This window comes from Saccopteryx bilineata, chromosome 4 (genome assembly GCF_036850765.1).
Source record: "Saccopteryx bilineata isolate mSacBil1 chromosome 4, mSacBil1_pri_phased_curated, whole genome shotgun sequence".
Classification (NCBI taxonomy): domain Eukaryota; kingdom Metazoa; phylum Chordata; class Mammalia; order Chiroptera; family Emballonuridae; genus Saccopteryx; species Saccopteryx bilineata.
In genome coordinates, this window is record NC_089493.1 from 79,939,189 (window position 1) to 79,952,209 (window position 13,021).

At 49.7% G+C, this 13,021-nt stretch overlaps 1 protein-coding gene across 2 annotated transcripts in view; it reads right to left on the bottom strand.

Annotated features, from left to right (window-relative positions):
• Window positions 1-10,814: 10,814 nt before the first annotated feature.
• RTF1 (RTF1 homolog, Paf1/RNA polymerase II complex component) overlaps window positions 10,815-13,021 on the bottom strand; it is a 65,486-nt gene continuing 63,279 nt past the window's right edge. For both annotated transcript variants that reach the window (XM_066277024.1, XM_066277025.1), the window contains exons 17-18: window positions 12,207-12,318; window positions 10,815-11,968 (exon numbers count right to left, since the gene is read on the bottom strand). In XM_066277024.1, coding sequence (XP_066133121.1) covers window positions 11,862-11,968; window positions 12,207-12,318 — 219 coding nt within the window. In that variant the 3' untranslated portion in view covers window positions 10,815-11,861. The remainder of the gene's footprint in view (window positions 11,969-12,206; window positions 12,319-13,021) is intronic.

The window sequence follows — 13,021 nt, forward strand, 5'->3', positions numbered from 1 at the left end:
GACGGCCTCGAGGCGGAGCCTGCGCTCTAGCCCGCCTGGGCCCCGCCTCGGCCGCGCCCCCCGCCCACTTCTTTCACTTTCACAGAAAGCGCGGGACTCCAAGGGCCCTTGGCAGGTGGGGAAGGCTCCCTGTGCTGCTCCGGGTATCCAGGAAACCCAGACGTCGTGGACAAAAAAATCAGGGCCTGGCTGTTGCGGCCTCTCTGTGCCCGCCCTCGAGGACACGGGAGGGGCCGCTGCACTCCCGGGTCCTACTGCTTTCTCTGACATCGGGAGGAGAAAGATTCCTCCCGGTGGCTCAAAGGGCCCTGACCCCGCAGGGGTAGAGCTAGTTCTCCTCCTGCTCTTCCAGCCAGCCCCTCAGGCTCCTATTTTATTTTATTTTTTTTCTTTTCTGAAGCTGGAAACGGGGAGAGACAGTCAGAGAGACTCCCGCATGCGCCCGACCCGGATCCACCTGGCACGCCCACCAGGGAGCGATGCTCTGCCCATCTGGGTTGTCGCTCTGCCGCGACCAGAGCCACTCTAGCGCCTGGGGCAGAGGCCATGGAGCCATCCCCAGCGCCCGGGCCATCTTTGCTCCAGTGGAGCCTTGGCTGCGGGAGGGGAAGAGAGAGACAGAGAGGAAGGGGGGGGGGGAGCAGATGGGCGCTTCTCCTGTGTGCCCTGGCTGGGAATCGAACCTAGGACTTCCTCACGCCAGGCCGACGCTCTACCGCTGAGCCAACTGGCCAGGGCCTCCCTCAGGCTCCTTTCCGTGTTCCATCCATCCTAGTCTCCGGGGCTTCTCTCCGCGCGGTGCCCCTTCAGCACAGAGTTCAAGGCCATCGTCTTTCCAAAGAAGCCTCACCCCAGGGCTTGCGCCCAAGTGGGTACACTGTCGGGAAACAGCTGAAACTTCTCCCCACAAACTCCCCACTTCCCAGTGGGCTGTAAACAAGGCAAGGGGGTGGGCCTGGATCTCTCTACGAGTCCAGGCTGCTGGCTGGGAAGGCTGAGTCCCTCTTCCCCCTTTCCTTCTGTAGTTTAGGGACTGGAGTCTGCTGTGAAGTTGTAAGCAAGTCATTTCATCTTAACTTGTGATTCTCCTCTGCAAGGTTCTTGTCCACCTCACAGGATTGTTGTGAGAATAAAATAAAAGATGTGAAATCTCTAAGAAGTTAGAATAGTTTAGCCTGACCAGGCAGTGGCGCAGTGGATAGATGTCAGACTGGGATGCCGAGGACCCGGGTTCGAGACCCCGAGGTTGCCAGCTTGAGCGTAGGCTCATCTGATTTGAGCAAAAGCTCACCAGCTTGGACCCAGGGTTGCTGGCTCAAGCAAGGGGTTACTCAGTCTGCTGAAGGCCCACGGTCAAGGCACATATGAGAAAGCAATCAATGAACAACTAAGGTGTTGCAATGAGCAATGAAAAACTAATGATTGATGCTTCTCATCTCTCCATTCCTGTCTGTCTGTCCCTGTCTATCCCTCTCTCTGACTCTCTCTCTGTCTCTGTTAAAAATTAATTAATTAATTAATTAAAAGAAAAAAAAAGAATTCCCCTGTGGTGGCGCAGTGGATAAAGCGTGGACCTGGAACACTGAGGTGGCCAGTTCAAGACCTTGGGCTTGCCTGGTCAAGTAACATGTGGGAGTTGATGCTTCCTGCTCCTCCCTCCTTCTCTCTCTCAGTCTCTTCTCTCTAAAATTAATAAATAAAAATCTTTAATAGAATAGTTTACTTTTAGTGTGGGTAGTAGAAATAGCCTGTCTCAGGTTCACCACACTAGAGGTGATTAGGAAAACCTCACCTGGCCCACAGACTTGGGGCTGGGAGGGAACTCTGGCCCACAGACTTGGGGCTGGGAAGGAACTGCTGGTGTGTGTGAAATGTTTCATACACTGCAATGTGCTCATCAGTGGCATCGTTGTGGTCAGTCTTTGACCCCCCTCACATTTTTGTGATCAGCAGAACTATGAGGCTACTTTGAGTAGAATTCAGTGTTCACACCAGTCTTCCCACAAATGCCACAAGTGAGGCTCCCTTATCAGGTGCCCAGGGCCTAGGGATTGTTGGGGGCCTTGTAGGGAGAATATCCCAGAAGGAGTGCCTCTGATGCTGATGGCCCCAAAAATTGTGGGACAAGATTAAGGGGTTTTCATGTCTTCTTTTTAAAGTTTTTTTAAAAATTAATTTATTTTAGAGAAAGAGAGGAAGGGGGAGGGGAAGAGAGAGAGAAAGATCATTTTGTTGTCCCACTTATTTATGTATTCATTGGTTGATTCTTGTATGTGCCCTGACAAGGGGGTGGTGAGGGCAGGGATTAAACATGCAACCTTGGTGTCTGGGAAGGATATTCTTTAACTAACTGAGCAACCTGGCTAGGGAACCCTTGTCTTTTTTTTTTTTTTTTTTTTTTTTTTAACAGTGACAGAGAGAGAGTCAGAGAGAGGGATAGATAGGGACAGACAGACAGGAACGGAGAGATGAGAAGTTTTTTTAAAAACAATCATTAGTTTTTCGTTGTGAAACCTTAGTTGTTCATTGATTGCTTTCTCATATGTGCCTTGACCGTGGGCCTTCAGCAGACCGAGTAACCCCTTGCTTGAGCCAGTGACCTGGGTCCAAGCTGGTGAGCTTTGCTCAAACCAGATGAGCCTGTGCTCAAGCTGGTGACCTTGGGGTCTCAAACCTGAGTCCTCCGTATCCCAGTTCGATGCTCTATCCACTGCGCCACTGCCCAGTCAGGCTCTTGTCTTAGTTGAGCCAAGAATGACTTTTCAAATCCTGGAGTCTTGTTCTTTGTGTCTCAGTTTTCCCAGTCCTTGAGGTCATGAGTAGATGGATATGAGTAGAAAGATGTAGAGAAAATGGGATTGACCACTTTGAAGGTGGAGGAATGGCCTCTGTGCTGAAAAAAAAAAAAAAAAAAAAGTAAATGGAAGCATAGAAGAATGTTTCAAGGTTTTGATGGTCATTAAGTGGCTGATCTGAGATAGGCCACAAGAATCCTCCTGCCTTGCCTGATCAGGCGGTTGTGCAGTGGATAGAGTGTCAGACTGGGATGTGGAGGACCCAAGTTTGAGACCCAGGTTCGAGACCCTGAGGTCTCCAGCTTGAGTGTGTGCTCATCTGGTTTGAGCAAGGCTCACCAGCTTGAGCCCAAGGTTGCTGGCTCGAGCAAGGGGTCACTGGCTCTGCTGTAGCCCCCTCCCCCAGTCAAGGCACATATAAGAAATCAATCAATGAACAACTGAGGAGCCACAACGAAGAAGTGATGTTTCTCATTTCTCTCCCTTCCTGTCAGTCTGTCCTTCTCTCTGACTCTGTCTCTGCCACAAAAAAAAAAAAAAAAAAAAAAAAAAATCCTTCTGCCTTAACCACAAGGCATGTCTGAGGGAAGAACTAACCTTTCTTTTTCTTGCAGCGCTTGAGTTCAGGGATCCTTTTGTACCCTCTTCATGCCTCCCCATGGCCTTCAAGATTTATTAGATTTAAAGGTTATACCCTCCTAGGGGGGAACAACCGTAGGGCACGAAAGGAGGGAAAACCTGGAAAATGGGTATGTGAGGTGAAGGGCTACTGGGGTCTTGGTGTTATTTCCCAGCCTGCCTTATTTAGCACTCCCTCTCCGCTACCCTACCCCATGGGCTGTACCAGGGCTCCAGGGACAGAAGCAAAGTCACTTCTCTCTTGTCATCCCTAGCCAGACACAGTGCCAGTTTCAGCTTCCCAACACTCATAGGCAAGGCCTCTCAACTGGCGGGGAAAGGAAGGAGCACAGCCTTTGACCTGACCAGTGCTCCTGATTGAGCCATCTGTTGCTTTGAGGAGACTTGAAGGCCTCTCTAGAGAGATGGAAGACTCTATGGGTGTGTGTGTGTGTGTGTGTGTGTGTGTGTGTGTGTGTGTGTGTGTGTGTGTTAGGAGGGGGCAGTAGGGGTGGCGATGGCAGGAAATGATCCTCTAGACCAGGTGGTACAGGGTCTCATTCTAGTGAACATCTCCCAGACCTGCTCTATGGGGGTTAGTATCCTTCAAGAGACTTTCTAACTCCAAGATTCCAATATTATGTTCAATACCTGTGATTCTTTCAGTCACTCACAGAGCAAACAAACTTCCATTGAGCAGCTGCTATGAGCCAGGCACTGTGTTAGGTGAAAGGGATACAGGAATGAGTAGCTCCTATAAGGACCCCCTCCTTACTGGAAGTGGTAATGTATCATTTTACATTGTCTTCTGGAGGAAGAAAACCAGAAAGGACACAACCAGAAAACAGCCCCAAGATACCAAATGGCTATATTTATTGTTTCCAAGGTGTTGTCAATGAGATCTTGATCATTCAGCTGCTTCGTGCAAACCGTTTCCCACCCCTGGTCAGTCAGATGTCCTTCTCTGCTGAAAGCATACTAGAGAGGGTGCTGGAGGGCTGGCCAGAGCCAGCGCCCAATGGAAACTTGAGAATGAGGAAGAATTGGAGGTCTTCCTAGGAAGAGGTCGTTAACGGCTGCCTTCACCTGACAACCCCACACCCTTTTCTTTGCTTCTAGGTTTCTCCTTCTCCCCATGCCATCTATCTCTAGTCTCATAATTGATTGACTTCGTGGGGATATTCTGGAATTAGGTGCTAGGATAGTTTAGCAGGGCTAAAGATCTAACAGGCTTCACTGACCCTCCACCATCTGAATCACTCTCCTCTAAAACGAACAAAGTATGTCATCACACCTGTGTATGCGCTATAAGAACATTTTCTCTCCTGACACATTTCAGAAACAAGGCTTCCCATCCCTCCCAGGAGCCTGTGTTCCTGTGGTTCTCCCTCTTCTCTCCCTTCTGTCCCCATGGCCAAGTGGAGGGAGCATCTGAGGTCAGGGAAATGGTTGCTGGTAACTGCTCTAAGATGCGGGGTGCTGTCGGCCTCTGTCTCCAATGCTCCCCAATCTTGTAACCACGGAAGATGGGCGCAGTCCCTAAGTCCATTTGTGATGTCTCTGCCCCTGGGATCGCAGCGACCCAGTCCGTAGAGTTCTGGTTGCGCCAGTTAGCGCGCCTGAAAGCTGAGAGGTCTTTGCTCCCAACTCTGGGATGCCGCCAGCACGCGCGCCCAGCCAGGTCCACGAGAGCGCGCACACGTGCAGGCCCTGGGGTGTTGGGCCTCGAGGGGAAGAACACAGGCAGAGGCTGTTGACTGGTCCGGGCCTGTTGTTGCCGCGGCACACCAGCCCAGGTAGCGGCCTGCTTATATCTACAGCAGCCGCGTTCGTTTCTCGAGGTTTAGTGTGGAACCCAAAGGACTTTTACTGCGGGCGATGAAGGCGCGGCCCGGTCTGATTCCCGCGTGCGCTGCATACGGGGAAAAGGTGGGAGGGGAGAGGTAGGGTCGAATGCCTCAGAACGCGGCGCATGCGGCTGGATACAGGTCAGCATTCCCCCTATTCCCTTCCCCTTCCCCTTTATTGGGCGTTAACTAAGTGCAGTCAGCTGGGGCTACAGAGATTAATGCGACAATACAAGTAGCTTCCAGGCTGGGAGTGGAGATTCTATAAGAGTACAGCGCGGTGAGAGCCGCAGAAGGGTAAGCCGGAGGGAGGTGCTTCTAAACCCGAGTAGGGGGAGTTCAGGGAAGGCTTCCCGGAGGAGGTGACCTTTCTGCTGAGCGCTGAGGAGTAGTTTTCCAGGGAAAATCGATAGATAGACCAGTGCATTCCAGGCAAGGTGACTCTATGTGTGGCACAAGATGCAGTCTCAGCACGTAATTAGCACAGCAGAGCCATGGACAGCTAAAAAGGGGAAATTTTATAGAAAGAATCTGGTATAGGAGCATTTGAGATCTTGCTTCCCAGCAATTGTCATCAGTTTTGGCTCAAATAAACTCATTAAAAAAAGAAGGCCCTGGCCGGTTGGCTCAGCGGTAGAGCGTCGGCCTAGCGTGCGGAGGACCCGGGTTCGATTCCCGGCCAGGGCACACAGGAGAAGCGCCTATTTGCTTCTCCACCCCTCCGCCGCACCTTCCTCTCTGTCTCTCTCTTCCCCTCCCGCAGCCAAGGTTCCATTGGAGCAAAAAAAAAAAAAATGGCCCGGGCGCTGGGGATGGCTCTGTGGCCTCTGCCTCAGGCGCTAGAGTGGCTCTGGTCGCAACATGGCGACGCCCAGGATGGGCAGTGCATCGCCCCCTGGTGGGCGTGCCGGGTGGATCCCGGTCGGGCGCATGCGGGAGTCTGTCTGTCTGTCTCTCCCTGTTTCCAGCTTCAGAAAAATGCAAAAGAAAATGAAAAAAAAAAAAAAGAAGAATCTGGCATTTTGAAGAAAGTATTGAAGTAGTCCTCACAGGAAGGATCAGAACTTTGTTGGACTTTTTTTTTTCTTTTCTTTTTTTCATTTTTTTTTTTTTTCCGAAGCTGGAAACGGGGAGGCAGTCAGACAGACTCCCGCATGCGCCTGACCGGGATCCACCCGGCATGCCCACCAGGGGGCGATGCTCTGCCCCTCTGGGGCGTCGCTCTGTTGCATCCAGAGCCACTCTAGCGCCTGAGGCAGAGGCCATAGAGCCATCCTCAGCGCCCGGGCCATCTTTGCTCCAATGGAGCCTCGGCTGCAGGAGGGGAAGAGAGAGACAGAGAGGAAGGCGCGGCGGAGGGGTGGAGAAGCAAATGGGCGCTTCTCCTGTGTGCCCTGGCCGGGAATCAAACCCAGTACTCCTGCATGCCAGGCTGACGCTCTACCGCTGAGCCAACCAGCCAGGGCCTGTTGGACTTCTTGACACTTATTTTCTGGTTTTGTACTGTTTTTATCTTTTTTATTATTCTTGGTGGTGGGGAGGAGGTCCGGCCTTCTGAGCCTGCTGGGTCGCTGGCGAGGTGGCAGCCTGCAGAGCCACTGAAGGCTGAAAGCAGGACAACGCTTTAAGACCCTGTAAAGAGGGTATGTGTTGAGGGCTGGAGGGCAGCTCTGCTTCTCTGGACTGTTCTCCAGGTCAGCCCCAGCGCCCACAGGTTGGAAACCTCAACCTGGGGGAGTTTCTTGCTTCCCTTCCCCCTTCCCCAGGTGGGGGCTGCCAGGAGTCTCTGGGTCAAGCTCTCCGCCCACCTTCCACTGGGAGCAGGGGCTGTTCTGCCGGTTCAGTACCTCCATCGCCCCGTAGGTTTCCATCCATCCCGAGGCCCGCCTGTCTCCTTTTGAGACCCAGCAGGCTCTTCCGCTCTAACAACAGTATTTAATGAACCTCTACCAGGAAAAGGAACATTTAATCTTTAACACGATTCTGACAGATCTTTTACTAAAGATAGGAACACTTGTAGCCTAGAGGAGTTAACTACATAGCTCAGCCTTAGGCAGTGAATGGCAGACCAGGGATATGAATCCTGCGCCCACGTGCCAGGCGGCTTTTGGCTCTCCGTTAGGCCCACCCAGACCACTGGCCGAAAGCACTAGACGTGCCTTTGCAATGGCTAAACCTCTCGGCAGGGCCAAGAAACTCCACCTCCAGGTTCTGCTCAGCCCACCCTCGGTGGGGGGGGGGGGGGGGGACTTTGCACAGCAGGCAGGTTGCCGCTGGGGAAGTCATTCATGCAAGGAATATGAGCCGGGGTGGGTGGTTGGGTGGTCAGTAGCTTCCCTGCTCCGGAAAGCTGCTAGACACTGCCATTAAGAATTACCCAAGGAAAGCCAATCCCTGCCGCCAACTCAGATGAAGTTGACCAACCCTGCATCCTTCCATCTATGGCAGTGGTCCGCCACCCTGTGCCCCCTCCACCACCACCCCCGCTCCCAGAGTGAGCTAGGTAGCATGTGGCTCTTACACAGCACAAGATAAACTAGGCTATCCTCTGCTCAAATCACAGCTCTTTAGGACCCAGGAAACCCCCTGCTCCCCGGTCAGGGAGCTGGAGTGATAGGGAGTTGCAGAAAACCTCACTGGATGCAGTTGCTGGGTGAACCCAAGACCAAGCTCCCCATCACTTAGAGGTAGGCTTGGACTGGGCTCCTACCACTGCGATTGTCATCCTCCACCTTTCCATCTCTAAAGGGTAGGATCCTGCTTCCTAGCTAAAACAAGGGTCAGGAACGTCTGAGACAGTCTAAGGCAGTGTGGGTGTGAGGAACCCTTGCATATCTCCCCAGCTTGAGGACATGAGGGAGTTTTCAAGTATATTCTCTGGAGCTATAGATGCTCTGGGTTTCTCCTTCACCAGAAAACAGGATAGCAAAGGAACCTCTCCTAGGCCAACAGAAAACTGGAAGGACCAGATGCTCACTGGTTAGGCAGTGTACCTAGTTCTTTAAAAGCTTGGCAGTAGCTTCCAAGGTAGGAAGTAAATCAGGCCAACTGAGTTCCCTGGCTCTAGAAAACTGTCATACCAGGAAGGCTTCTGGGGAATAAGGTTGCTGAAGAGCTGAAAACGGCCACCTTTGGGGCACGCAGGGTTAAGAAAAAGGAGACAAACCAAAAGAAAGGCTCCCTTGGATTTTCAAAATGACAGAGTTGCCACTCAGGATGCAATCCTTGGACTAAATCCAAATCTCTTGTTAAAACAGGGCATAAAATTTATTTACAAATATCTGTACAGTTTGAGTGATAGGTCAAGATTTCACAATAGAAACAAAGAAAACAAAAGCATTCTTTTTCAAGGAAAGTTGCAGACATAGACTATCCCCGCACCTGTCAGAAGCAAGACCAACAAACACTTATACATCATGATCTAGGCATATGGACACTGGCCTTTCTGCTTCTTGGAAAGAAGTGAAAAAATGTATCAACAGCTTTATGTATTGCACCCTTCAACACTGAAACCACACTGTGAGGGGTGGGGGTGGGTAGAGCAGGGGCCCCTGCAGCAACTTCCCAGCACAAGAAATATTGTCAACCACCAAGAAGCCCAGCTGATTCTATAATTTAATGTCTTATGCCTGGTCAAGATCTCAGGTCAGAGGTCCTGACTCACTGAGGACTGGAGCCACGTACTCAGTCTTTTTTCTTTTTTTACAGGGACAGAGAGAGAGTCAGAGGGAGGGATAGATAGGGACAGACAGACAGGAACGGAGAGATGAGAAGCATCAATCATCAGTTTTTTGTTGCGAAACCTTAGTTGTTCATTGATTGCTTTCTCATATGTGCCTTGACCGCGGGCCTTCGGCAGACCAAGTAACCCCTTGCTCAAGCCAGCGACCTTGGGGTCCAAGCTGGTAAGCTTTTGCTCAAACCAGATGTGCCTGCGCTTGAGCTGGTAACCTCGGGGGTCTTGAACCTGGGTCCTCCGCATCTCAGTCTGACGCTCTATCCACTGCGCCACCACCTGATCAGGCTATGTCCTCAGTCTTGACTTCAATTACCAAGAAGGCTACCCAGGTGATGAGTTAATTTTCGGTCTTCTTTGGTTGGCTTTTCTCCTTGCTACTTTGGTGTCTCAAAATGAAAGTCTCAGCAGCTGCATGTGGGGAGGTAGTGGTGAAGTGGCTACAGTGGGATGCAGTTTTAATAATTTTATTACACAGCCATAATGTAATCAACACTTCTCCAAATCCAAATGATATTAAATACAGATCTACATGGTATATCAGAATGACTCCAGCAAATTATATGGATTCTATAATTTCATGTCTTTTAAACCAGAAAGAGATAGAAGTCCAAGTTCATCATGATTGGAGAGGTCCCAGCAGCCTCCAGGACTCTGCCAGAGTCCAGGCAATGTTTAACAGTCCGTGATTCCACATTTACATAATAGTCTATAAAGGGTTCGGTCAATGGACTATTCAAGTATATATGATTTTAATGTGTCCATCACCACTCCTTTGCCTAACTGAACTGTGTCACAGCTACCACATAGCTGTGTTACAGTCGTATTTATCAAATTTACAGTCACAATACTTTTTAAAAACCACCCATTACTGCTTTTTTTAAAAAATAAAAAAAATGTATACTAAGTTAAAGCAATGCTGAGGCTCTACTAAACCCAGAAGAGTTAGCAAGTTCACTTTTATGTTGAAATACAACTTAACTTCATGACTTCAATCACCCCACTCCTTACAAAAAAATAAGGAAGAAGTACAAAGCAGAGCTTCTCGATTCCTCTCTCTCTTGTGGGAATCAGTAGCTCTCAGCTGTTTCTTTAGCTTAGTTCTTGGTATATATAGTCAGCTGTACTTTGTTCTGAAAAGATTTGTTAAATGCCACTTTTATTTACACTTGGAGCTTTACACCTGAGAATGATTATCAAGCAGTAAGCTTATCTCTTTTCAAACATTTTATAAAGACATACATACTTCTTTGCTGGCTTCACTCTAACTGCACAATATATATGCTTACCATATATATAGGTACACACACACACACACACACATACACACACACAAACTGCACATGCTTATAACATCTGCAACCTAAATCTTTTTGTGTTCATTCTCTCCATATCATGTCGAGTAATTTCTCTTAAAAACAAAATATATTGGCCCTGGCCAGTTGGCTCAACGGTAGAGCGTCGGCCTGGCGTGCAGGAGTCTCGGGTTCGATTCCCGGCCAGGGCACACAGGAGAGGCGCTCATTTGCTTCTCCACCCCTCCCCCTCTCCTTCCTGTCTGTCTCTCTCTTCCCCTCCCGCAGCGAGGCTCCATTGGAGCAAGGATGGCCCGGGCGCTGGGGATGGCTCTGTGGCCTCTGCCTCAGGCGCTAGAGTGACTCTGGACGCAACAGAGTGACGCCCCAGATGGGCAGAGCATCGCCCCCTGGTGGGCATGCCGGGTGGATCCCTGTTGGGCGCATGCGGGAGTCTGTCTGGCTGCCTCCCCGTTTCCAGCTTCGGAAAAATGAAAAAAAAAATAAAATATATATATATATATTTTTACTGAAACAGCGAAACAGAATCACTAGAAAGAGACAAGTACATGGGGTGGGGAAAACATTCACTCTACATTCAGCCAAGAAGCTGTGGGATATACCCATGGGATGAGCATGAACCTACATTGCCCTCCCTGTACCTGGCCATGGGCTTCCCTCCCACTGGCCAGGACACAGCCTATAGGGAAGGGGCCAAACTGAGGAGTTTCCTCTGAGGTGGGGAGGTGATGAGGAAGAGGAGGTGGGAAGGGAAAGTTACACAGCTACAGCAGTCAGGCCTGTTTAGTAAGAAGAATCACATTTAATGAGTTTCTTTCTTGCAGTTTCAGATGCTCAAGTACAGCTGAAAAAAATCTGAAACAGCTATAGACCCATGACAGACTGTTACAAAGAGTACTGCATTTTTAAAAAATGATAAAAAAATACACACACACATACACACACACATACACACACACACACACTCTCTCTCTCTCTCAAATAGATCCCCCCACCCAAATATACACTTTTTGGAAACTAAATTGGTTTTGAAAACCCCTCTTTGCAGAGATGGGAAGAGAAAGATGAGAGAGGAAGGAGGGCTGTAGGTGCCCAGAACCCACTCCCTCCACAAGGGCAGGTGCCAAATGTTCAATGTTTGGGTCCAAGGCAGTCCAGAGAGGTGACTGCCCAGTGCTGCTGCTATCACCACCAGGGGGTCCAGCAAGAATCCCACCTCCACGGTAATACTGAATGTGTGCAGAGTAGCCAATGAGCTGTGCTGGTTAAAAAAAAAAAAGGCAAACACAAATCTAAAGGCATGGAGAAGCCCAAGAGAGCCCAGGTCCACACTGAGTAAGGCCTGGGGGTGGGGGGTGGGGAGATGGGAGATGGTGCAGACAAAGGAAGTCTATACAGTAAATGCTTTATATTACAGATGACTGGCAGTTTAGAGTCTCTTCCCAGTTTCTACTGCTGCTCCAGCCCAAAGAGGGCAGATCAAATGAAGAGGAAAAGTGGGACACTGTGATGGGACATGCAGGGTCAGAAGCAGCAGGGCTGGATGCGCTCAGATAAGTCCCCGTCGTTTTTTGTAGTCTTCTAAGTTCAGAGATCTCCTTGGAGCCCCATCCTTGGCTGGTGGAGCCTTGGAGGTGATGGCCAAAGCCTTTGACTCTATGGGAAAGAAGAGCAAATTGGCAGCTGAGGTACCTACAAAGTCCTTTTAGTCTTGTGCTTCACTCCTTCAGGTAGCTTTTCTGATTGTCTCTATTCCCGTTCAGAATACACTTGCAGCCTCTACAAATACTGAGCAGAAACCTGAATTTCTTCTCTGAAACAGGCCACCTTGCAGGCCAAGAAAGCTATGGAGCTCTCTGGTCCTTGGCCATTACCACTCCCCACCCTCACCTACCTGAGCTGGGAACTTGTAAATCAATCTTCACATCAAAATCATGTACTTTGAACAAGTCTTCTGAGAGGTCACTGGCTGACTTAGAATTTAAATCTTTATCCTTTCCCTGACCCTGCAATATGAAGAAAAAACCTAATTATAAAAGCATAAATATAAGTGAACTTCAAGCAGCAGCAGCCATTAATGGTAAAAGCTCTTTTTTAAGATCATTCTATCTTCCTATTAAGGCCTGATTTTCCTTTTCTCCGAGGACAAAAGGCCACTAAGAGGTTTATTTCCTGAAGCCTGAAAGCAAAGACATAAGCCTGAGAGGGCAGTGTTATGTCTGTGGTGTGAGGATAGAAATGGAAAGGCTTAAGACAAGCCAACCTTTTTTTCTTTGTTTTTAGCGAGACAGAAAGAGGGACAGACAGGAAGAGAGAGATGATAAGCATCAACTCGTTTTCGAGGCACTTTAGTTCATTTTTTTTTTTAATTCGGTGAGAGGAGGGGAGGTAGAGACAGACTCCTACGTGCGTCCTGACCAGGATCCACATGGCAAGCCCACAAGGGGGTGATGCTCTGCCCATATGGGGCATTGCTCCGTTGCTCAGAAACCGAGCTCTTCTTAGTGCCTGAGACAGAGGCCAGGGAGCCACCCTCAGTGTCTGGGGCCAACTCACTCCAACCAAGCCATGGCTGCAGGAGGAGAAAAGGAGAGAGAGAGAGAGAAAAAGAGAGAGAAGCAAGAGGGGGAGGGGTAGAGAAGCAGGTGGTTGCTTCTCCTGTGTGCCCTGACTAGAATCGAATCTGGGACATCCACATGCTGGGCTGAC